Genomic DNA, 25,886 nt, shown 5'->3' with positions numbered 1-25,886 from the left:
CCATTTAATTTCTTTTCGTATATATTTGTTGTATGACAAACTTAGACAATAAATTTGAATTTTAACTAAAATTTAACTACCACAGATAGGTTGCAATTACATACATACATGTAAGTGTATGTCTAATATATTAATTATAGATTACATACATCGCGATATAACTGTTACATATAGTTTACACATAAGGATTCATCAATATTCTTGCACTTTGCACAATTGTCGATCATTTTGTAGTATTAGCTTGTCGATTAACTACGCTCATGCATGACGTTAGATAATGTCTAGAATTTCATTTCATTGTTTCGCGTTGAGATTTACAAGGATTCAAATCGCAATCCAGCGGTTTCATGTAGAATATGGTGCTGGGATTTGGAGCGGGATCGGGATCGGGAGCTGGACGAGCGCGTTCTAATGTGGATTTGAATGAGGTCTCCCGACGCTCGAAGATGCCACTTAACTAAATACATAACTCTTGCACTAGGCTAACAAACTAGACAAATGATAACTAATTAACAATTAAGGTAAACGTTTATTGGAAATCCTGCAGCTTGTGCAAGGCTCGTCGCCGAACCGCTCCTCCTAGACCGTGGTGTCCGGCGCCGGGGTGATGGGCTGCTTGGACTCGGACACCTCCAAGGTCCTTCCGTTGGAAGCGGGCCCGCCCTCCTGCGGATCCTCGGGTGCGATGTCGATGCGATGCGCCTTGCGCCACACCACCAGATCCATCAGGAATGCCAGGAACATAATGCCAGCCGTGATTCCTGGGAATTAGAGATAGGTTAGTAAGTATATTTGTTTATAAATAGCTATGAACTATAATCTTGCATAGTAACGTACATAATCATTTACTCAATGATTAGTAATTTATATATTATTTTTAGATTTTCGTATAGATTCCGACTCACCTAGGAAATATTGCCGGAAGGTGTCCGCATCGTAGAGCGAACAGGCGCCGTGCTTGCCGCACACCGACTTCCAGATGAGGCAGGCGGAGTCCACCACTGCGCCGTAGATGATGGGACAGGGAACGTTGCCGAACAGGCCGATGGCCGACTGTATCACACCCATGGCCATGGCCTTATCTGCGGGGATTTAGGGTTTTGTTATCGTTAGTGTAACATCTGTTTGGCCAATCCTGGTTATTACCTTTGGGGTGTGTGCAGCGCATGACGAGCAGCATGCTGCCCACCTCGGAGGTGGAATGCATAAATACGCAAATGGCAAAGATCAGTATAAAGTAGATGAAGTTCTTGCAGTTATTATCACAGTAACCGTTGACCGCCTCCGGAGCTGAAAGTTGCATAGGGATTGAAATACTGGAACTTAGCGCTATATGGGTGCATCTCACCATCTGGAATGCAAGCACAATCGGAGTAGAGCGTCCGATTGTCGCTGGGCCGCAGCGAGGAGCTACTGCATCCGGCGTGGCAGGCCGAGATGTACATCTTGCCGTCGGCGCAGATGGGCGCGAAGTTCTCCTTATCACAGGTACAGTTGAGAGCGGCACTGCACGTGGGCTCGATCAAGGCGGGACTGCAGATAAATTTAAGAAAAGTAACATTAATTAAATGATAGATCTAATAGCTAGTTTATGGTAACACCTTTAACAGGATCCGCTGGTCGTGGAAAAAGCTTGCATACTTATGGGGGCAAGAACTTAGTTTGATGACCCACCTGTTGCCATCGCTTGGCTTGTAACCGGCAAAGTCGTTCATGCTGCAGCCGATGAACATCAGGATGATCATGCCCGCCGAGTAGACGAGGGCTGTGAAGGCGATCCAGGCGGCCACACCCCTAGCAGTGGGCTTCCGCTTTAGGATGAAGAGCCCGGAAATGACAATACCTATGCCCATGACCAGGATGCCACAGAAGGCGGCGATCATGTTGGCATCATAGGTGGCCAGCCGGAACTGGGTCTCCAGATACTTGGGCAGGAACGTATAGAGACCGGCGATGGGTAGCAGGTGGAACACGCACGAGGCGGTGCGGAACATCAGGATGTCGTTGCTCAGCTGGCGACGGACTGTCTTGGGAAAATCTGTATGGAAAAATTGAAGATTAAGTTCCAGATAGAGTAAAGTGCATTGATTGGCTGGTCTGTTGATGATAGAGGCATGATTACAATCTAATATCTTTATCATCAAATGCTAAACAACAAGTCATCTTTGGCATTCTCACCTTTCAGCTTGGGTTTCTCCTCCGGCTCAACTGGAGCTGCTGGAGTGGCCGTCTGCCCCGGAGGCTTCTGCTTGCCCCTCAACTGCTTGGGGAACGAGAACATGGCAATGGAGGCCAGCAGCATGAGGCTGCCAATGGCCACGGGCCCCAGCCACCAGGCGCCAATCCAGCGCGGATCGGTGGCATCGAAGCCGGGATTCGAGAAGTTGACATACCAGCGCGTGCAGAAGCTGCCAAAAATGAAACCGGATGCCGGTCCCAGGATCCTCATGCCAATGGTGACGGCCATGTACATGGGCGACTGCTTGCTGCCCACATTGTCATCGATGTAGGGTATGCCCAGGGTGGCCACGGCGGTCTGGCCAATGCCCGAGCTTAGCAGGCTGCCAAAGAAGATGCACAGCACGATAACGGTGATCTTAGAGTGGGAGGCCTGCTCCAGCTGGCGCTCCTCGTTGCACTCGCTGCCCGAATGGGTTTGGTTGCCACCCAAAATGCACAGATTGGGATTAACCTGTTCACTGCTGGCATTCAGCCAGTGTGACGAGAAGGAATTATTGGCGGGAGAGACCTGCGTCTGCTGCAGAATCACACTGGAGTGCATTAGCTGCTCGCCGAAGATGAAATGCGGCAGGGCGCAGGAGAAGGCGGCGATGGAGAACAGGACCATGCCGCAGGCAATCCATCTTGGACGATGTCCTCTGCCGGCGAAGTAGGTCAACAACATGGCCGTGCATATCTGACCCATCTCACTGGCGCTCAGCAGAATTCCCGTGGTCTTCGACTTGATCTGGAATAGCTTCTCGATGGTGGTGATCACAGAGACGAAGTAGGTCATGTACATGCCCTGCAGAATGTAGGCCAGCAGGAAGACCACCATGAAGACGTGCGTGGACGCGAATCTCCTGGCCCACCTGGGCCGACAGCCGAAGAGGCCGCAGCTGGAGCTGGATTCCGCGGAGGAGCCGCCATTGAGGTCGGAATCGAAATCGGATTCCTCGGACTCACTGGAGCGAGGTGGCAACTTGTAACCTCCGGTCAGGGGAGCCTGTTCGTGGGCATACTTTTCGCTGAGACTGTGCCCATTGCCGGTGCCATTATTATTACTGCTCAGTATGTTGCCAAGGCCGTTCTTAAGGTGGCCCAGATCCTCCGGAGCCTTCCACTCGTTATTATTGCTCGGAGTGCTCTCGTAGAGCACTGTACTCGGAGGCGGAGTGGTCACCTCGCCATTGGTGGTGCCATTATTGTGCTGCGACAGCAGTGGTGTAAAGGCTTGACTGGAATCCCTGCGTCCGCCGTTCTGATGATAGCCATTCCCATTCAGCTGGCCATGTCCGTTGCTGGGCTTTCCGCCCAGATTTTGCACCTGGGTTGCCGCCTCCACATCGCCATTGCTCTTCGTCATTTTGGCTTCTAATGGAAATCTAAAAAACTACTTGGTTTGATCGATCTTCAATGGGTTCTATTGATCTCAACTGTGAAATCTCAACGGATCTATTTAGTTAATCTCCTCTATGTGGTCTTGCTTATTGCCTGTTCCATTTTCCTATCGGGAAATTGGGTTCTGGCATTGAGTTTAGTTTTCCTTTGCTTGTTGGCCCAGAAGTCGAGGTAGATTGGTTGATCTGGTCTTTAAAACAGTTCTATATTCTTTGCTTTAATATGGCAGTGTTGGGTCTGAAAATAAAAGATAAATTAAGATTAGTATTGAAATAACTAACTTGTTTCGGGGAAAAGGCAATATAAATATTTTCAGACTTTATAAATCTTCTCCTATTCAGCTTTTTCCAACCTCTTCCCGCATTTTGTTTATTTGTATTGATTAACTTCAAGTACAAATATACGTCATGCGTTTATATTTATATCAAAAGCTGTATTTTTAACTGAGTATTTTTACCGAGAAGTAAATTCTTTGCACATAAAAGTACATATTGCAAGATTGAACTGTATATTCTGACTTATCAAAAATATACTTAAATAATATAATTGTTTTTATAGATACCGGTAGGCTTTTAATTGAAAACTCACTATTGGCACATTTTCCTTTAATGATTTTCTTTCTCTGGTTAAGTCACTCCTCACCATCCGATTATAATGGAACTATGGCGTTGAAACCCCGACGAAGACTAATGAGAATCGGGAAACACTGAGCACACACACACACACCTTATCAGTGCCGAACACACACACACACACTTGCATTTGAAACGCAGTCGTGCGAACAGCACGCGACAAAATTCTAGCAACGCTGCAAGTATTTTAGATTGCACCACACTTTTGGCAAATTGATAAGAGCACCGAAAAAGTTCAAGGTTGGACTGATATGAAATTTTAATCGCACGAGGAGAGTGTTTGGCTTATTTGCGTCCATTTAAACCTAATTTGGCTCTCGCTATCATATAAAAACTTTACAAATTTCCCAAATGATGATTTCCCCATTTTTAGAAACCAACTAAATATGTATGTATGTACATATGCTTGTAGTATATAAGCCAATTTGTATATGCAAAGCAAATATTAAAACAGTTTGTCCAAATGCTCCTCTACTCGTATCTCACTTTCGGTTTGTATATTTTTTTTGCACAAAAAATTTCAATGTCAAATACTCGCAAATTTCGTTCTTAGCATTTGTTGTTTTTGCTCAGACTCAACAATTTGCGTTGGCTTATAAAAGGCATGACTGAATTTAATTTCACTTTCATTGCAATCATTATGGACTGGCTGCAGTCGCAAATCTTATCAATGTGCCCGACCTCGCTGATAAGGAAAGTGAAATTCTTGCTCGGCGGTGAGGAGAGATTGGATTTGCCAGTCCCCTCACTCCTAAATGCACAAAAATTTATTTGTTTTTTATAAATATTCCTCACTAATAAAATATCAAGTTTGGAATACGTTTAGAGAAAATTGTTAAAGAATTCTTAAAAATTTTAAAAAATGCCTAATTGGTTTTAGTTCTTTTATATAAAATTTTAATGTTTGGATACAAGCATTATGTTGAATATTCAGATACTTAGAAAAAACATGTTGTTGCATACTTTTCGACGCAGTTTCAAAGGATTTTAAATTGGAAAAAATGTCTGATTTGATTTTCGAAAATTGGGAACCTTAATACCTTCTGCCTTGAAATGATTTATTTTAAAAGAATCGAGCAAGAACTGCATTGAATTTCTCCCTGTGTAACCAACTATGTGTGTGTGCAGTGCAAAGAGGGGGGAAATTGTAGAGAAGCTCGATGTTTTTCTTCTACTCCCCTCAAGCGTCATAAACTTTGGCCTTGAATTTGTTGTTGTTCCTGCTGCGGGTATATTTCTTTTTTCTTCGATTTTATTTATTGCGCATTTTGCGCTTTTGATTTCTGTTTGAAATACTTGGCTGTTGTTCCATCGGAATGCGTGTGAATCAAGCGAATATTTATTTATGCATAATTAGAGATGAATGGAAGTAGCACGTGCTCAATTAGCATTTTTAATTTACTTTTTATGTTTAGAAATGTGATGCGCCCAATGGGGTTACAGCATATGAACAAAACGCCAGAGATTACGAAACAATAGGTTCCTAAAATATCGAAACTCTAGTAAAATACAATCAATCATCATTTAAGAATGTGTGCTTGTATTTATCTTAAATTAGTATTATTTTTAGTATAAAATGATGTGGATTTTATCGTTCTTTCCGCTTGCATTAGCTTGTTGGCAACTTATAAAGATGAGCTTAAAGAATAAGTTCTCCACGTTATAGAGAAAATATAACACCTCAAGATAAGCCGTTCACTGTATCTTTATTTCCCGTCCTATCTGCTCCGCACGCCCTGCAGAATCTAACTGGTGACGTAGATGGGCCAACAAAGCCAAGTACTTTAGCACTTCAGTTCTACCTGGCTGGCTGCCACTTATCGCTGCCATCGCTGCGTAATCCTCCCCGCTCCTTATTTCCCCTCGATGGGCATGGACAGCAGAGGAATAGAGTCTAAACTTCGGAGCTACTCCGATGCACTTGCTGGGACCTGGCCTGAACCTGAACTCCTGCGGTTACCTGTTTGGCTGTGGTTTCAACCTGGGTTTTGAGACCGAGCTGCGGGCTGGGCTCATTGAACCCGGCTGAAAGCAACTGACCGGGTTGCGAACTATCGCCAGATGTTTATGTAACAGCCCGCCATCTATTGCCTTTAATTTGGCCTGATGGATGGTTAATTGTTCAATTTGCTGCAAGTGTCCGACTGACAGTCAGATATGTTATTACCGATTTATCAGTGTCAATCATAATAAATGCAATTAAACCACCAGTTTACGAAACTATCTTCGAGGATAGGCCCAATCGAGCGGGTCATTCTAGTTGGGAGCGGATCGATATGTAGATTCTAGCCTAGGTTTCCATTTCAATTGGGCCCGCAGCCCATCATTGCTGAAATTAACGCTTGATTTTACACCGAGGCACAAAATGCTAATGGTTTTTATTCCTATAAATGTACTTTTTAAAAAGGTCAATAAACATGTCAAAAAATTAATTAATAAATTCCAGCCATTGTGCATAATTTAGGTCATTCTAAACAATTTCATTGTATAATTGCATGATTTTTCTAATAAAATAATAAGCTCAGATCAAATTACATTCTTGCGAATTAAAACTATGCTGTCTAGTGTAATAAGAATGGTCGAGTTGGCGGGGAAAATGGGGAGTTGCACCTTTTCTCTGCTCATAACGTGTGGATTTTCCGGTTTTCCTGGCCACTTGCAACACGTCTTCCCACTTCCGTCTTTGGTCTTCGCTTTTCCTACTACGTAACTGAGTTATGTATGCACGTGTGTGTGCGAGCGCACTAGTATTGGTGGCCATTTGAATTGCGCAAGCGCAACTATTGCAAATTGCATACCAAGCAGCTCAGTGGCTGCTGCTGCTGCATGCCAACATGCAACAAAACCAGACACGCGGGCAACGTGCTGACTAGACGCTGACAGCAGCAGCAGCAGCAGTTGCAACTGCAACAGCAACAGCAACAGCAACATGGCAACAAACAAGTGGCAGATGCACGGCCAAAGCCAGCGAAGAAAGCCCAACAATGGCTAGAAGCGGCATTGAAAGTAAATTGCACACTCGACCAGCAACAGATGCCAGTTGCAAGTCCAAGTTGAAGTCGGGCCTTGCAGTTGGGGCTGGCGGCCTGCTGGAAAAGCGCGCTCGGAAAAGTGGTTTTTCCACATTTCACTTTTAGCATAGAAACGATTCAGAACCTGTGCTATCGCAGGCATCTTTTATATTGCAACATGAGGCGGTGGCTCATTAATCTCGAGAATTCGTTGTATGTTTACGTTTCTTTTTCTACAAAGTTCGGACCTCAACAGACTTATTTGTTTATTCGCATTTTCCCCCCGAACATTGAGTCATTTTCTCGGCTTAATTCTCTAGGGTCTCCAATTCGCTGACCAATCAAATGGATTCGTTTATTGTGTTTTGTCTTTGACCTTCACATTGAGAACTGAAATTTGAACCAGAAGCTCGAATTGTGTAAACAAAGTGTGGGACAGACAAAAACAATAACAAAAAGTGCACAACTTGGCTTAAATACAGTATGCCCACTCATATGCGAAGCTTTATAATCATTATAATTTTTGAACCCAATTCGCAGGCGAAATTATTCCATTACTTTTTGGATGGGCAAAAGGCATGAGTCAATTTTGTTTTATTTGTGATTTTGTTTAAGCCTATTATAAAAAGTTAATTTAATATTTAATCATCGCACAACAAATAAAAAAAGCCATAAAACTTTTCAAGCGGCAAATCTGGGATTATAAAAATTGTATTTCAATGCGATCAAGGTATCGTAAAATCCCACATATATGTATATTGTATATGCGGATATTTAAGCATGTGCTTTTTAGGCATTTAAAGTGGAACAACCATGTAAACCTCTGAGTTTGGTACATATATAAGTACGATATGAGGTACATGATTCATGGCAACACAAAGGGTGTGGTTTTCTGGCCAAAAACGATGACAGAAAATACTTAAAACCAAGAAAAGGTGAATGCAAGTATGCTCTTCGTGAAACTAACACCTTATAATTTATTTATTAAATTGATAATATACTGAAACAGTTAAATTGAATTTTTGCAATAAATATTTTTTTGTGTAGCTCATGATTTAAATTGAGTGTGCATACATATATAACTTCTTATTTGGACAGCAGTTACTTTTCTTTATTCGCGCTTTTGTTTGGCGGAAAACCAAACTTCCTTTTTGACGGCGCTTGTTAAAAATCTGAGAAAGGTAAAAACACGAAAGCCAGTCAGAAAACGAATCGAAATCGAAAAAAATGAAGAAAAATTAACAACCTCAAAATGGCAGCCAAGTGTGCATAAATTTTTGAAATGCCCGCAAAAGTCCACGCCGAAACAAATTCAAAAAAATAAACAGACAAAAAATCGGCAAAAAACGAACCTAATGAAATGCAATCAAAAAGGCATTCGAGGAGGACTGCATTAAGCCCAGTGCTCAGTGGACCTGGAGTCCAGTGTTACCTGGTTACTGGTTGCTCCAATCCTTCTCGAAATTCCCCCGAATATCTCGCGTGAAGATCAGTACATGGCGCTGACGTGACGTTCTCGAGGCAAAAACCGAACAGATACATTTATTTTCATTCTGGATATGCTACCTATAAGATACGCATATATAGGTGGGTACTGAATAAATGCGAGTGGATTGAATTGCTTTTTGCTTATGGCAGAGAAGAGCAGCTTGCATTTGTCATTTTGCGCAGACAGTGGAACTCTTTGTCTCAAATCCTAACTACTTTAAATGAAATAGAATAATATCTAATGAAGAATTTAAATTTTATCCTGTCTCTCTATTCAAACATCAATGTGTCATAGGTATCTTTTAAAATCGTTGTTACTTGATACTATTTAATTTGCTTTTTAACCACTGTGCTTGCAGGCCGCAGAAAAGAAAGCTTGTTTAAAAGCGCAAAAAATCTTAATTTAAAACAGAACAGAACAGAACCCTTCGTCTGATTGATTGACCCGCTGATTTAAGCCGTTTTCGGTGGCCAGGATGCAACTGGTGGACCAACGGACGAGGTGTTAACTTGCCTTAAATGCTCCACGGTCCGATTATTACCGTTATGGGGCTAATTGAACTTTTATAAATTTTTAACTGTCAACTGGAAAAAGCTGCTTCCCAACGAAAACAGCTAATTTGGCATAATTTATTGTAGGTTCTGCATGGATTTTTCCAATTAGCGAGCAATTATGCGGTAAGGCTTCGTCATGCGCAGAAAGTTTGAGTTTTTCGCCCAGTATCAGACAGAATAATAGTCATTCAAGTGTTTTGGGTCTCGGAGTTAGTTCACTCAAAGTGTCAAGTGGCTTTCCGAGAAATAAAAAAAAATAGTTGCCCAAATAGATATAGAACCAACGCCATTCGCATAGATACAGGGCCCATTCATTGCCCATGAGTATTTGTTTATGAAAGTACTTAGCAGGTTCTTTTTACCGCACAGCAAAAAAAAAAAGACTTCAATTGTTTAACGAACAAAAAATCCATGCATAATTTTCACCGAGTGCGTGTTTGTAATTTTTTATTTATTCAACTTTTTGGGCTTTGTAAAATTCCACTTGGCTTTTTTCTGTGATTTCTTTCTCAACTCTTTTGGCGCCTGACTTTTTATGGCGTTCCATTTTAAATTAGTTGTTTGCTCTTAAACAACGTTGGGCATTTGGGCATTTTGTTGACAACTTACATTTCTGTTAGGCGTGAGTTTCATTAGTTGGTAACTGCAAGTATAAAGAAGAAAAGGGAACAATTAATTTATTTACTAAATACTACTTATACATTAACTATCCGGAAGTCATACGTACAGAAAAAAGTTCCCACGTTTGAATGAAATATGAAGCATACTAAACTAAAGAGCATTCCTTTAATTTTAAGATCGTAAAATGTTATATGAATTTTATACAAATTAAGGCCTTGTTTTCTTTTTTCTCAATACAAAAATACTTTTGGCAAACTTCTTGTTCAACAATGCAGCTACCAGGCAACTGAGAATTTAATGTCCATAAAATTGGTGTCATAAAATTGTAGCCATATACAATCAGCCGTAATTAAAAGTACGTATATAAATGGGCATGGCGTTTAGTTGGGTCATAATAATTACAGCCAGACCGATTAACAACAATTTTGAGCGCGATGCAATGCGTGTGAAAAAAGTGCAGCGCACATTATTGTTTATTAACGAAAGCGAAACAGCGAGGGACAGGAAAAGCTATTAAATGGGGGTAAAGTGTACAATAAATGTAAAATGCAAATCTTGTCTGCGGCAAAAATAGTTGCTGACGCCTCGGCGACAACAACAACAACAACAGCAGCAGCAGAAAATTGTATAAAAATAAAAGATAAATGAGCACAACGGCCTGCTGTGTGTGTGTGTGAGTGCGTGCGTGCGTGTGTGTGTGTGGTGCAGCGGGCAAGCAAAATTGCATTGAGATAGGTCAGTCACACACTCACACAGACACAATCAGACGAGTGCAGCGGACTCTCTTCTGCAATCGATTGCAATCGCGGCCTATGTGTGTGCATGTTTGTGTTTGATAACTGCTCTAATTACGCCACCTAGGGGTGGTACTTTTAACCACAATAATAGTCTCCGGCGCAGCAGTAAGAACTCAAATTGCGGGCCATAAAAAGAAAACAAGTTTCTTGCATCCATGTAAAACTTACACAATCGCAGTGCCGCTCTCTCGATTCACTTTTCTTTGTGCAATTTCAATAATTTGGCGAGAGGCCAGAGAGCGCTGCACACAGCTCTTCGCCGAAGAGAGGAAGTGCATCCCAGAGCGAAAGAGCGGCGGCAGTCTCTTCGGCTACTTGCACTTTCTGCTGCACTTTTGCAATGGAAATAGTAGTAGATCAAAAGAAATCAGTTTCAACAAACAAAATGTATAAATTTGAACTAATACTTATATTAAGCAATTCACAGCTTCCGATGACCTTTATCCTTAAATAAAGGTTAATGGAGGAAAATTATTTTAACGTGCCAAATAAGTACTGATTTAAATAAACTTTCTGTTGCATTCATTCAATTTGAACAAAATATGGTAGAGTAAAATAGAGTAAGCTTCTTAGCTCAAAGTCTGCGCACATTCCGAACAACTTCTCTCTCATCTCTTGCTCTTAGTTACATCCCCCGTTTTCCCCATTTTCCGGACCTAGGTCAACTAAAATCCAAGTGTCTGAGGCGGGAAGTCTCAGCAAGGAACAGTCAAGCAATACTACCCCCAAAAAGCTGGATTTTTTTGACACATCGAAGAAAAGCTCTTAAGGCAAAAAAAGGGGCAGGACGTGGGACCAAAGGAATACAGACAATATACAACTTATTGCGCAGTAGACGAAATAAATGGGCTTTCCTTCGTCTAGACAGGCAATTAAAGGATTGGGAAAACTCAGAGATAAAAAAACTGGTGGCCATGGGAGCGGCCTTCGGTTTCTGGATGACATAATTAGTGAATGCAAATGGGAAAACAATTGAGTTTCAGAAGCATTCGAGCGTTGCAGGCGAAACGAAAACGAAATTCAAATTCGAAATGAAAACGAAATTATTGCAAAATCTAGGCACGCACACAGACATGCAACTAACGGTGGCTCTCTCGCTCTTCCTCTCTGGTTTTCCCAGCGCGCATGCATGTGTGTGTGTGCGAAAAGTGCATTGACTTATCTCTTTGTTGGTATGAGTGTTCGCATGTCGGTGTATTGGTGAATGGCATGTGGCCAAGATTGCAATGGCCAATTCCAATTTGTAATTTGTCTGATGCAGTTCGGTACTCCCCTTTTTTATGGCCAACAGGAAAATATCATAAAGTGCGGTATTTAGCAAGCTGTTCGGGTGTTTATTTGTTGACCTAGGTGGATTTAATTCCTTTTCCAAGTTGGGTGTGTCTTAAAAGTGATTCAATGGTCTATTTTCAGATTGCTCAGGAATGCACTTGCTAATATTGCACACATTTGGTGAGAAAAATTTTAAAAGAATGAAGAAATAAGTATTCAGTATAATACTTCTTGTTTAAAGTTTTAAGTATATCAATAGATATTATAAGTTAAATAAAAAGTTCGATTTTTACCACCTCACAACGCCCTGTCCCACATGGCGTATTGTATACAAGTGTAACCACATCGCGTATACGCCCATTTGTACAGCGTCTACAATCGCAAGCAAGTGTATAATCAAAAGCAGTGCACTTTACTGCCCTTTCCAACATGGTCGCATCCGTTTCATTGTATCAAATGTGCGAAATCCGCAAAGTGACAAGAATAAGAAAGTGGATGGGTGCAAAACTAGTTTAGTAGGAATCCGAGAGATCATTTGCATTGTGCTGGCAAAGTTACGTGGCGCTCAATTGAATAAGTGCCCAGCGTGGCCAGCGTCTTGAATCGAGAGACGAATGTGTGCTAAATTGATTGAGCTGCAACTGGAGTGCCATAAATTAACGGACAAACATGGAATGGGTCTGCAGCGGGTTGCATATCGTATAATTTCCACAAAAAAATCACAAAAACCCGGGCCAAAACGGAGACAGAAAGCGAAAACTGGGTCAACCTGATGCGGAGCGGCCTACGCAGCTCCATTCAGCCACATTCACATCCACACATCTAGTTCGTTGTCTATCCGGCCGCAGACGTTACAAATATGTAACTCAAAAAAGATATGCAGCTGCAGATGCATGCCAAAAAATTGAGAAAAAAAATGCAGAAATAAAATAAATAAAGGCAGAGGCAAATGGTAAAAAGTGTAACCCACGTTTCGCTTCATTTGCTCGCACTGGAAAAGTAAAAACGGCAGCTACACTACGCCAAATTTATGCCTGCTGGATTTCACCCACGCAGTTGCCAATAAAAAAGCAGCAGCACCATTAACGGCAGGAAAAACCAGCATCAGGCCACAAAACTGCGAGCTTCTACTTTGTCTATTCAACTCGAAAAGCATTCGAAATAAGTCCAGCTTTAATCACAACTCACACTTGCAAGATTCCTTTAACTCTATTATCTACTTAGTTCATTTGAATAGGAAATTAAATTAAACACCTATCCACCATACGTCGTGTCCACTGTACCACTGACGAGGGAGATGGAGAGATTTGCGCTGCCCACAAAATCGTGATTCCGCCAGTTGCCGCCGCCGCCTGCCACAACGTTCACTTTCAAAATCAGTGAAATGTGACCAAAAAAAAAAAAGTGAATTGATGTTGCATTGTGTTCAGCTGTCTGTTTGTTAGCTATTCGCATTATTCACTTGGCTTACAAATAGAGGTTAATTTATTGTGACTTGATTGAGTCGAGCATGCGCCTAAAATATGCCAGAGAAACTGCATCCACGGAAGGTGAGGAGTGAGTAAATTATACAATTATAGTTGGAATTTTTGGGTATGCCATTTTTATATATTTCTTTAAATATTTTATTATCCAATTTCTTGAAAGGGTATCAACGATTCTCACTGTTGGTAATTCCGTAGAATTTACCATTGTTGCAGGCTTCCAAGAAGTAAACAACTGCTAGTAAATCTGCATTCTTGTTCTCTGATTTGTAGTATCTACACTTTGCCTGCTGTCAGCATGCGTGCTTAATGTCGAGTTGTCGTGGTCCTACCACAATGCGAATTGTTTGTCTCAATGTCAAGTTTTCCATGCTATTGGAATCAATTACACTCGTCCAGAACTCCACACACACATGGGAACGAGTTTGCGATGGAGATGCAGATGCAGATACAGAAACATTTACGGCTGCATATTCATGCTGCAGATGCAGATAAACATCCAAGCGAAGAAACCAGATGAAAACCGCGCACTGCATCCGACAACGACCTTCGGCGGCGATCTGACATTGAACACTGGCTATAAATGGAGGCATACTCATGTACGTTGTTCGCTGTACATTGTACATTGTACATTGTGCGCTACTTGTACATACCTTCTCGCCTTTTGTTGCTGTACATGCATGTTGACATAATTTAACCGGAGCATACACCGAAAGAAATAATGAACCTTCTGGATCATAGGTTACTTTATCTATCTCTATCTTTTGTTCAATATTTTTATATAATTTGAATTTTTAACTTTATCTTTTGGATTTTAAGTTGCCTAATGTTTCATTATTTATTATTACTGTCATCTTACATTTGTGTAAGGTTTGATTTCTTACGATTGTATTATTATGAATTTCTTGCGGTGCATGCAAAGTGTGTGCTTTGCCTAGCGCTTTTCGCATTTAGCCAATTAACTGAATGGTGCCGAATTCAGTTGGCGATGCAGATGGAAATGGAGATGTCGGTGACGCGCGCACATTCCAATCCGCAGCGATACGATCCAATCCAATTGAATCGAATCCGCTGCGCGTTTTTCAGTTGGCACTTCATGTTGCAACAACGGCAGTTGGCGCTGCTGCCCTGCTGCACTTGACTTACTTGCACCGCCTGGCGGTGTTGCATCTGGTAACTGACATCGCCATCGCCGTCGCCATCTGCGCAATGCATTTCACTTTCATTATGATGCAGTCAGTTTTTGCCACTAAAAATGGCAACGGGGCAATGCCAATGTGTGGTTTTTCCAAGCCAAAATGAAAACCAGTCGAGTCGAGAGGCTGAGACTGCGACTGCGTCTCCGTCTCTTCATCGCCATCCCGCTCGCACTGATTGGCAGCAGCAGCAGCAGCGGCGGCGGCAGCAGCGACAGCAACTGCAACTGCAACAGCTGACAGCTGCACTCACCTGGAAACTCACCTGGACTCAACTCACCTGGCGTACTTGTGTAGGCGTCGCTTTTCGTCGGTTTTGGTCTTTTGTTTCTGCCTCGCATGGGTTTCGTTGCTTGTTTTTACTTTCTTCTAATAGATCGTTAGCTGTGCCATGAACTTGCAATTGATTGCTTATTGTTAAATGAAAATGGAAAGTCATTTTCCAGGCATTGCTTTTCCTTTTTCGTGGCTTTTCATTAACGACGCCTTTGTTGCCACGGCAAAGGCCGACGAGGCTTTCCCGAAAAATGTGCAAGGGGGTCAAGCATTTAACGTATTCTTGACTTGCGTTGCCCGGTTTTATTGATTTGCCAGCTGAGCAAACGGAAAGCGAAAGTAATTACCCTTAGTCATGTTCACACATATACGTATATATGTACACACCCAAATACCGAGCAGATACATATACATATATACATAGATATAGTACGGGCTCTCACAAAAGAGTTCCCCAAGAAATCGAGCGATAAATGCAGCAACCCCAATTGCATTCACAGACCTTCCGCTCTGTACGTGTGTGTGAGTTTGTTGCAGTGTGCGTAATTCGCCGCCCCTTCCTGCCCCGCCCCCGTCGGCCACAGGGCACACACGCAACAGAATCAATTTTTATTGGTTACACAACGACGACGCCAGCAGCGAAGGAAAAGTCCATTGACCCCGACGACGACTCATGACTTTTAGTACTTCTTGGCATACACTTCACAAGGAGCATGCCGAACGCATCCATTCAACTTGTAACGGGCTTGGGAAATGGCCATAAATATGCTATCGTTTGTAAGAAAAACAGTCTGCAGAATTAAAAATGAGAGACTAATTGATAGACAATGAAAAGTGGAGACCGGAAACCATTGAAATATTTCCAAACTTTTGAAAAAGATTTCCAATCCAAAAGATTTTGGATGCCCTTCTGCTTATGAAGTGTATATTCCACTTCAGTCTGATGAATTGCCTGCCCCCTGATGTTGCTTCTTCAGTTGAGTTACTTTGGGTAAATAGCCGATGCAGCGGCTACTGTTTGTTTTGGTCAGGCGCAAAGATCTTTGGGCTTCGATGGGATCCGCCGTGGAGGATTCGTCACTAATGGGAAAACAACAACAGCACGCTTGGGCAAACACATGTATTTATTCACATGAATCAAGTTGTAACCAATTTAATACTTCTGTTCCCGCTCAGAAATGCCAGGTGCCCCGAATGCCGCCTTCGTAGTTGTTCCGATTGAAGTCGAAATTCCGACTGGCCTGGGCGTAGGCGTCGATGCTGCCACGCCCATCGCCACTACTGTACAGATTGTGGTTGTACTGAACACTGGCCTCCCGACCCACTTGGTGGTCCTTGCTGGCGGTTACGACCACGGAACCTCCCTCAGGCGATCGAGCACGGCGTACCAAGGGAGCTACTTGGAGCAGCTGATCCGGACTGGTCTGGAACTCCTCAGTATATGGTTGACGATAGGAGGCCACTAGGCTCACCAGGCAGCAGGCCACGAGGAACAGTATTCCGCACTTGTTGGAGAACATCTTTGCTGGCTAATTGTTGAAATCGGAGTGATGGTGAGCATAGAGGTGCCATGCGATTTTATAGGAGCAATGAGCTTTTTAAAGGGATTCACCTCAGCGGGGACTTCTACTTGTCATCCCATTGTTTCTTATCAACTCAACGGGGATTTTTTTAAAACGGGGATGAACCCCGGTCGGGGATCCTTATCAACGTCAGATGACAACAATATATAGTAGGGTACATACAGTCCAAGATGACATCTCTGAATCTAAATGAATCTCTAATTTAATCAATATCTCATTTATATCATTAGGCTAAGAAAAATCTTCAATCTTTTACTCAAGTAAGGTTTTTACTCTATAAAAGAAACATCTGAATCCATTCTAACTAAACTTCATGAAGAAACTACAAAACTATGTATCTAAGCAAACTAATATTAATAGTCTGATAATGTTATTTATGAGATATAGTTTTGAAATACTTACACACAAACTAAACTATCAATTCAATTTCTATTACAGTCGTAATTAATTTCATCTACGAATCTACATACGTTATCCACACAAATATATCTAAGTATATGTTAATTCCCAGCTGATTAGGACTGATTTCGACGGGTTTCTAATCAGGCCAAAAGAGGGGCGCGCTCGCCCATAACTTTTCTTTTCTAAACGCATTCGAATCGGCCTACGCAACAGACTTTTTGAGATAACGCCGCACGCACCGGCGTGGCCGAAAGCTCTCAATAAAAAACACAAGAAATCAGGGGGTAAAAAAATGCCAGAAAAATCATAAAAGAGAATTTAGTTCAAATGGGTTCATTGACACAGAAACGAAGAAATCAAAATTTAGTTTTCCCGTGCGTGCGATCCACGCACGATTCACTATGAACTCAATAGATCGTACGCCTTTTCGTATTAGTTATCAACGCGGCGTCACCGATTAGTACTGAATCGGGGAATACATATATACATACATGTATATATACAAACATATTCGTACATATCAAGTTCTAATCACTGCCGAAACCCTTGCAAACCTCGCCATGAACTTGAATTCGAATGATTGTGAAAGTATTGTACTATTGTACTATTCTGCCGAGTGCTGCGGCACTCTCTCAATTCTTTTCGGCGACGAGAACTGATTTCTAATCACATTTCGAGTGCGGTAATTAGATGTGCGTACCGCTCGCTAGATCGCTCGCTCGCTGGCTCGCTCGCGATCCCGATGCGAAAGTCTTTCTTTCGGCCCGTAGATCATTTGCGGGTGAAAGTTTTTGCATGGGTACGTAGCGCTTCTGCGGCTCCGTGTTTCTTTCATTTACTTCAGCGGACTGCGGCCACCTTATCTATTGATTATCAAGTTGTGCATTTACATCTTTTGTCACCTGTGGCTATTTATCTCACAAAGCTCAGTCCGACGCCCACGGGGCGTATACACAATGCGGAGTAGAAACCGAAATGGGCAAAGAAGCACGGTGGAAAAGATACAAAACTTCAGCGACACGTGTCGATATCCAAGAAGTTGCCGAGTCATAAGTGTAAAATTTTATAGATCTGCCCGAGAATTCGGCGGCCGCCTCTCAGCTCACAGCTAGAAAAACAATTAAGCCCGAAAATATCAAAATTCATTGAATGAAAGAAAGTCTATATGGAATATATCGCCGTGTCTGCCCCTTGGACATCCATTTGTCTAGGCATAAAAAAAAGAAAAAAAAAGGCGGCAAAAAATGCGTGGCGTACGCACGCTTTCAAAATAAATTATATATGCGGCGATGATACGATTTTATATAGACAAATGCGTTTATACTCGTATATATACATATAATTGTATATATTGTATATCCGCCGTTCTTATGTATGTGACTGTGTTTCGCTTGTTGTTTTAAAAAGATTTATTTGCCAAAAAATATGACGACGAGCAGAGCCGTAAAATACTGTGTGCTGAAATCGCAAATGGGCAACTTTTTGTGTGGTTTTTATTTATTTTTTGCTCTTCAGCTTTGTCAACAAAGGAAGGAGGAAAATGCAGATTACATTGAGTGAGAAGAGCGACAAGGGCGGAAATATCAGTTGGCCACAGCGAACTCCAGAGTCCCTCTTAAATTTAAAGAATTTAATTTAAGAAATTTCTCAAGAAAGCAATCGACCCAGTTCATCACAATTCATTAATATTCAAGACAAATTATTCAATATTTTCAAATTACAAAAAAAGTTTAAAGATTTTATAAATAGATACAAATAAAATGACTTGATTAGATAATTAAAACTTTGGTTAAAAATAGTTTGCTTATCTGCTGAATATCTAAAATAAGGCTACACAAATTAGTGTTTTATTTATGAGTTAAGCAGGTAAATTGATGCTCACAAATGGATTTATTTCTTATATCTTAAGAACCCACCGATGAAATAACTTTCGATGTATTAGCAAATATTTCTTTGAATATTAATTGTATAGTTTTTAAATTAGGCATATATGAACCTGTTATATGTATATACACTTCATTATACTTTTTAGAGCTTTTTTTAAATCGTCTGGGCTGTAAAACCTTTAATATTATTTTGATTACCCATTCGGTTACCTAAGTGCATTATCATAAAATATCTATATGTGCTTGAACATCGAAAACGAAACTATTAATTTCAATTTAATGAAATCTAAAATCGAAAGACCCCGCAAAGAGGAGGAACTTTGGATACTTGGAAGAATGGCGAATCGAGAGTGAAGTGAAGAGATGGGGATGCTTGTGGTGTTTTTATTATTATGGTTGCTGTGCTGTGTTGTGCTGTGCGTTGCGTTTAAGTCAAGTTCAAGGACTGTCAATTAAATTGAAATCACTTGCTAAAGACGCGTCGCAGCGAGCAGCCAAACAAGCTTCCAGATGGGTGGAGTCCGGATTCCCGGGGTGGGGGGGAGGAGAAGGAGCACGGGCTCCAACTGGAGACCCGCTTCTTGTGTATCTATGTGAATCTCTTTTACTTTTTGCTTGACTCTGCACGCAGCGCGCTTACACTGTGGTTGTTGTTGCGGATGCTGTGTAGTTACAGTGCGGTAATTGCCGCTGATGATCGTGATTCGTCTTCCTCTTGGCCGCTTCCACGGGCTGCTTTGCTATCTTCTAGGCTGCTCTTCAATGGCTCTTTTGTATGTCAGGCCGGCTTTGGGGCTACGAGCAAGTCAAGTGCGACTTCTGGTTCCTTAATCGCTCGCAAACGGTTGCCATCCAGCATCCAGCATCCAGTCCCCGATATACAAATACATCTCGAGTGGGGCTGCTTTTGTCCGTCCAAAGAGAGAGGGCGTGTCGCTGGAGAATGTGGGAATCCATCTCATATATTCGTGATTGGCATGGGGAATCGGGGCTGTTCGAGTGGTCTGGGGTGTGTCGAGCACATGATTTCGAAGACAAGTTCAGCATTTGAAAAGATACATATGTCTGCTCTAGATGAAGTGTGTTTTATTAGGCATCTACTTAGTTTGTGCATTTGTACAAATATGCTTCCGTTAGAAATAATCTTATTTTCAGACGATGAGTAGGGATAGTACTTATATTTCAGTTCCTAAAGTGAGAAACTTCGCAAGATACATTTGTATCTTTTCAAGTTTAAGTTAGTTGTGCATGCATTTTCTATATCTTTTGCGACTGCTGCTAATTCCGTTTGAGATATTCATAATGTAAGGCCAACATCTGGCTGATAGTGGCGACTAAAGTTAGTTGACTAAGGCGGTAAACACGACCCCAGCCCAGCTCAACGACAATGCATGGCCAGGGGCAATTCCTAACTGTGTTTTTAGGCCAACTTTCAGTTTCTCGAAATGTGAATCGAGGTTTTCATATCAAATGTGGCCGCAGCCAGCGGCCTGAGACGCTCAAAATAAATGCATAATTAATGACGATTTGGCTGTACGTATTTGTTTCTCCAGTTGATTAGCATAATGCCAAATACATACAGCACCATATAAAATTATCAGCTTGGGCTTGTGAATAAGACTTATTTGTGTACAACTTTACACGTGCTCTGGCGAACGAATACAGCAATATCGAGCCAGTAAAAATCGATACACAGTGACTAAACTTCTTGAAAATTTCCTTTGTGTCAACGATGAGTAAATCTGTTTTTTACCCCGCTCTCTTGGCCAAGAAATGTACTTTTAAACGTCAGGCAGATAAAACAAATGTCAATCCATTAGATGCGAAGAGTGTTCCGAGGAAACGGAAGTTCTGAAGAATGGATAGGGGTGTAATATAGGGTGACATATAGGGACGTGCGATCTATGTGAAACTGTCTGCCAATATTTGAACAATAAAACCATTTTCGCTTCGTTTCGATAATCAATACAGAAAACTTTGTTTTGTTATTGTCTTTTTTCCGCTTTTGTTGATTTTTGTTATATTTTTTTTTAGAATATTTTGTATGCCAAGAATTTAAATTAGTAGAAAATCTGGTTTGTGATTTCGGGTCTGTTCTCTGAAGTTCCCCAACTTTTTTTCTCATCTCCATCTGTAGCTCGTCTTCTCACTTCTACTCGATTCTTGTTTTTGTCTGCCGGTTCTCAACCGATTTCTTCATTTTCTGCGACGTTATTACAGGTGAATTTTGTAGTTCTTGCCGAGTTTTTGTTTGTATCTTTCTTTATTTTTCTGGACTTGGGACGCATGGCGAAAAAAGAGCGGAATCAAAAAACAAATTAAATGAGTTTGGCTGAAATCGAAATGCTGTGGGCCATTGATCATTTATTGGTCGGCGGAGGCGATGAAGTTAAAAGGAAACAATGGAAAAATATGGGAATGGCGAGGTAGACAAAGTTAGCTCCGAAACTTTGGTTGTGGGAAACACCTTATATGGGTATTATAACCATTTAAATGAAAATTTCTGTTGATCTTATGTTTACACAATCATTAGCTTTAAGTTCAACAGTTGCACTTGAAATACAAAAAAATGTTTTAACTAAACTTTTCATAGAAGTCAACAATGAAATGGGTGAATTATTTATTTCAAATTGTAGCACTCATTTGACTTTCTCTATGAACCTGAGCAAAATAAAGTAACTTCATGAATTTTTTATTTTGTTGCGAAAAAAATAACTTTAATTCGAGAAACAATAAAGTGATTTCTCTGTCACTTTCAGATGCGTTTCCTGCTGTGTGTTAACGTCGTTTTAAGTGTTTAATTTTGAAATCCAAAAAATAAACGACTCTGTAAATGTGTGTACGCATTCAATGCGATCAAGCAAATATATATAAATGGATAATAAAAATCGGTGATAACGAACCCGATGTGGGTCAGACGGAAAAGAGTGTTTCTTACTGGTTTCTGGCCAGAACAAACACTCTTATGATTGAGGTACAAAAGTGAAACTCTGACGCTCTGAAAGTCGGTAATTCTGAGTCGATAGTTGCGGTGCGGTATAAACATTTACATTTGATTAAACAGCGTTTATTGACTGTTTTCGTTTTTGCTTTTGTTCGGCCTTAATGCATTTCGCCGATATTCGGCTTTCGTTTTGCGAGGACACAAAAAGAATGCGGGAAAAAAAAGCCCATCCGAACCCAACCCAAAACCCCGGTATCTGTATCTGCATCTGTGCATCTTTATCTGTGCGTATTTATTTTGGTTTTACGGCATGTATGTAATTACCCGGGAACCGAGTAAAGCAGGCAGAAAAGGCAGAGAAGTGGAGTGTGTGTTTCGTATTCTTTCGACGGTCTCTTCTCCGCCGCGCGTCTTATCATTATTTCCGAGTGTGTATTGTGCGCTTTCTGATTGCTCTGCCCCCTTTTAACCTTCGTATTTAAGAAATTTCTTAGCCCATTACGATTTCACTCAATACGGCGTATGATTTTTGTAGGCCGTCCAACAAAAAATTACATGTTTCACTTTCTCTGGCGCCCGAATAGTAGTCCCCCCTTCGAAAAAAAATAACAAGAACCGCGTCGAAGAACGAAAAGATAAATGCTTAGACATCGTCTGCCCCTCTCTATTTTGTTTCGAAATATCTTTTCGGGGTTTCTGTTTTTGTTTTTCCCCACATCAATCAGAGAATGCTTCGTTCTTTCCATTTCTCTTGTGGGGCAGCATTGAAAAGGGAAATTTCTTTAGCCCAATTAAATGAAAAGAAACCAAATCAGGTTATTCCATGAATTTTGAGCTAATTTCTGGTTGTGCATGTTTGTTTGGCATTGATCGTTCACTTTGAAATTTTATTTCGCCACAACATTTAATTGCATTATACAAGAATTGTTTTTGGGAAATACACATTTTTAAATAAACAAATGCTATATTTATACATATATGCAAGTTGAAGTAATTGTTAATTGGGGCTCTAAGTAATATTCACTTAAGCAAAGCTCTTAAACTCTATTAATCTTTTTCCCGACAAACTTAAATTGCCATCCAACTCCAAGTTCTTAAGTTAGCACAAAAAATTGTCCTATTATGAACATATAAAAATTATTTATTAAAGCCGTACTTACGCTTATCGCTCCTGTTTCGCTTTCTGGTTTTGTTGAATTTTTTCATTCAGAATTTGCTACGCAATTTACGCGTTTAATTTGTTGCTGCCTCTGTTCGCCGCACTGTTTTTTCTGTTATTTCACACACAATTTTTTTTTATTTAATTGCACACATAATGAACAAAATTAAATGCTATATTCGTATGTTTGTGCGTTGAAGACACGCACGCAGGCAATTGAAAATTGTATTTGCGGTTGGGTTTCAATACAACAAATTTATCAAGCACTCACTGAAAATGGAATTGGCACTTTAATTTTTTGTTAAAATGGTCTCAAGATCGTATTAACGATGTATTTAGAGATTAAGTGTTGTTTTATTGAACTTCAAAAAGAGTGTATTTAATATGTTATTAGTTTTATGGGTTTGTGTATAAGTTTCTTTAGGTGTTTGATCGTACAAATTTGTCAACCAGTTTTTTTAAACATAAATATTTTTATAGTGTGCGAAATTATTTGTCTTGAGCGTTTAGAAATTTATTAATAATTTTTTTCCTTCGATTTGTCGAAGATATGTGGATTCAACTGGGTTCTTGGACACAGGTATCTTTCAGGGAATATTGGAGGTATTGGGAACCGAAAACGAAACCGATTCGGAGCGGAGCGGAACCGAAAAGTCGAGCGACGCGTGCACTTACAGCGACGTCTGAGCAGCAAAAACTCGAGAATAAGCAAAGTGCGGCTCAATTTATACGAGGAGTCGAAAAACGCAGACCAGAAGATACATTTACAGATGCAGATACAGATACGCGTTCTCTTTGTGTTGGTGTATCTCAAAGATACTTCTAACCGCCACTCTCTTACGCTCTCTCTTCGCTGTGGGGGTGGTCTTTCTCCGCTGTTATCGTTATTGCCGCTCTCTCCGCGCGCTCTGTGTGTTTTGGTTATAAAAGTGTAGTAGATTTTTGGCATTTATCTGTTTTTGTTTTATTTGCATACGTTCAATATGCACGACCCACATTGTTGTTGCCGTTGTTGTTGTTTCTGATCGCGGCGTATAGAAATAATACGTATACACATGTGTATATATACACCGAATGTACATATTATCTCTCTCGCCCCCCACTCGCACTCACACACACACACTCTCACGCACCGCACACATACAGTTGCACCGCCTGAGTTCCGCTGCCCGTCGGCACAGTCCGCACACGGTAACAATTCGAATACGAATACGCAAAACGGCCTGGCGAACTGAAAACAGCCAAAACTTTTCGCCTGCGTCGCAGTCGGCGTCGGCTGCGCAGCTGTTTGGGGCTGTTGGGGCTCTGTTAGGCCCCCACGCTGTTAGGGCTCTGTTAGCTCGGCTGCTCTCTCTGTTTGTTATCAGTGGCGTGCGCTCTTTTATCAAAGTGAAAAGGGGATTTAGGAGATCAGACTGATCGACCTGGCTTAAACTTTCAGGATACCGGAATATTAAAATACAATATGTCTATAAGGGAATAATTCAAATGCTTTTGATAAAAGTACCAATTGTCTCATAGAAAGTCCTTTATTTTGCTTAAAATTTGAGAAGTTCAAGTTTCTATTAGCTTGGCTTATTGTTTCCTACGAATCACAATATTCAGAGTCACCGAGTTGCATATGCACCAACATACATACAATAAATGATTTCTGCAAATGACTCAACCAAGATTTTTCGAGTGGGTGGGGTGGGTTATAAAAAAGTGAAGAAAAGTGATGGATATGTTCAGTCTGTGATTCGATTGATTGAGTTCTTATTCCGAGCTATTCAATATTATCCATAAGGCGTAGAGAAGCTAAAAGCCTGTGATATTTGCATTTCAAGGAAAAGTGTTTATGATGGAAAATTCGGTGATTTAATGTTCGTTACATTAATCCCTGTTACATTTTTGGTTAGTTTGACCAAAATACTAAAAAGGAATTCTGTTTGCAAAATGTGCTAATTAGTTTCTATAAGTTGCTTTGTATGTTTACCAAGCGATTTCTGCGATTAAGGGTTATCTCTTAGGTTATGCATCTGCGGTCTGTCGGTGCAACTGAGTTTACAATATGGTAGTCTACAGTTTGGAGGCTAATGGAATTCAGTTTGCGAAATTCCTCGAGTAACTCTCTGGTCGCCTATTAATATTCATATGTGCAAAGTACGTATCAATTGCATATTCGGCGCAAGGTCGTCCGCCAAGCGGCCAGATAGATAGGCAAACTGTCAGATACGCGTACTCATGCAAAGTCTGTGCGCAACAATCAAGCAAATTGAGTGCAACGCAGACGCTGCCGCAGCCGTATCTATTGGATACTCTTTTGGCAAACTCCCATCGATATTGGCTCGATTCGCAGCTAGACGGCTAATTACGTGACATGTTAGACGCGAAAACAAGTTAAACACGCTCGTTCGATTTGTGTAATTAATTGCAGGCCGAGACGAGCGAGAGCTCAAAAACAAATTCACCTCGAAATGTGCATTGAACTTTTGCGGTTGCTTTTCTCGCCGCCGGATGAATGTTGTTTTCCCTTTTTCGTGGCTCGCTTTTTTTGTAACCAATTCTAGTTGCAGTCCGCTGCTGATAACCCGCAGATGAACCCATGGGCGTTGGCGCTTCCACATTGAAGGGGGGGTTACGCATTCTGAGTGCGCTTGTTGGTGGGTGGGTTGGGGCACGAGCAGCTGATGCAGCTGATGTGTGTGTGTCAATGTTTCAGCTTGTAAACAAACGGCGAGCAAATAATGACAAAGTCGACGACGAAACTCCAAAAATGTTCCTTATTGTTTGTTGTATTGACTACATCGTTGGGCTTATCGCCAACCGTTGTCAGATGGAATAAACATGCACATTTATATGTGTTGCACACAATGTGGTGTGGTATGTGTATGTGCAGTGGGGCTTCCTTATGACGAACTTGTATATTTAATATAGTCGTATAATTAATAGGTTAAAAGCTTAAGCTTAAGCTGTACTT

The 25,886-nt window shown here is 41.1% G+C and overlaps 3 protein-coding genes across 3 annotated transcripts; all 3 read right to left on the bottom strand.

Moving 5' to 3' along the window:
- Positions 1-509: 509 nt before the first annotated feature.
- LOC117139315 (solute carrier organic anion transporter family member 74D) lies at positions 510-24,103 on the bottom strand. Its single transcript, XM_033301559.1, has 9 exons — positions 24,072-24,103; positions 22,929-23,197; positions 9,917-9,950; positions 2,179-3,858; positions 1,675-2,038; positions 1,349-1,533; positions 1,147-1,290; positions 906-1,082; positions 510-761 (listed from the first exon to the last, which is right to left on the bottom strand). Exons 4-9 carry the CDS (start codon positions 3,584-3,586, stop codon positions 580-582), a joined length of 2,460 nt encoding a protein of 819 aa, XP_033157450.1. The 5' UTR covers positions 3,587-3,858; positions 9,917-9,950; positions 22,929-23,197; positions 24,072-24,103; the 3' UTR covers positions 510-579.
- On the bottom strand, positions 13,479-14,253 carry LOC117139318. Its single transcript, XM_033301562.1, has 2 exons — positions 14,135-14,253; positions 13,479-14,058 (listed from the first exon to the last, which is right to left on the bottom strand). The coding sequence occupies exons 1-2, from the start codon at positions 14,169-14,171 to the stop codon at positions 13,775-13,777; spliced, it is 321 nt and encodes a 106-aa protein (XP_033157453.1). The 5' UTR covers positions 14,172-14,253; the 3' UTR covers positions 13,479-13,774.
- Positions 16,059-16,524, bottom strand: LOC117139317. The gene has a single exon (XM_033301561.1). The coding sequence runs from the start codon at positions 16,471-16,473 to the stop codon at positions 16,126-16,128; it is 348 nt and encodes a 115-aa protein (XP_033157452.1). The 5' UTR covers positions 16,474-16,524; the 3' UTR covers positions 16,059-16,125.
- Positions 24,104-25,886: the final 1,783 nt, after the last annotated feature.

This window comes from Drosophila mauritiana, chromosome 3L (genome assembly GCF_004382145.1).
Source record: "Drosophila mauritiana strain mau12 chromosome 3L, ASM438214v1, whole genome shotgun sequence".
Lineage (NCBI taxonomy): Eukaryota > Metazoa > Arthropoda > Insecta > Diptera > Drosophilidae > Drosophila > Drosophila mauritiana.
The sequence above is the reverse complement of the archived record's forward strand: the minus strand, read 5'-3'. Positions and strand labels throughout refer to the sequence as shown.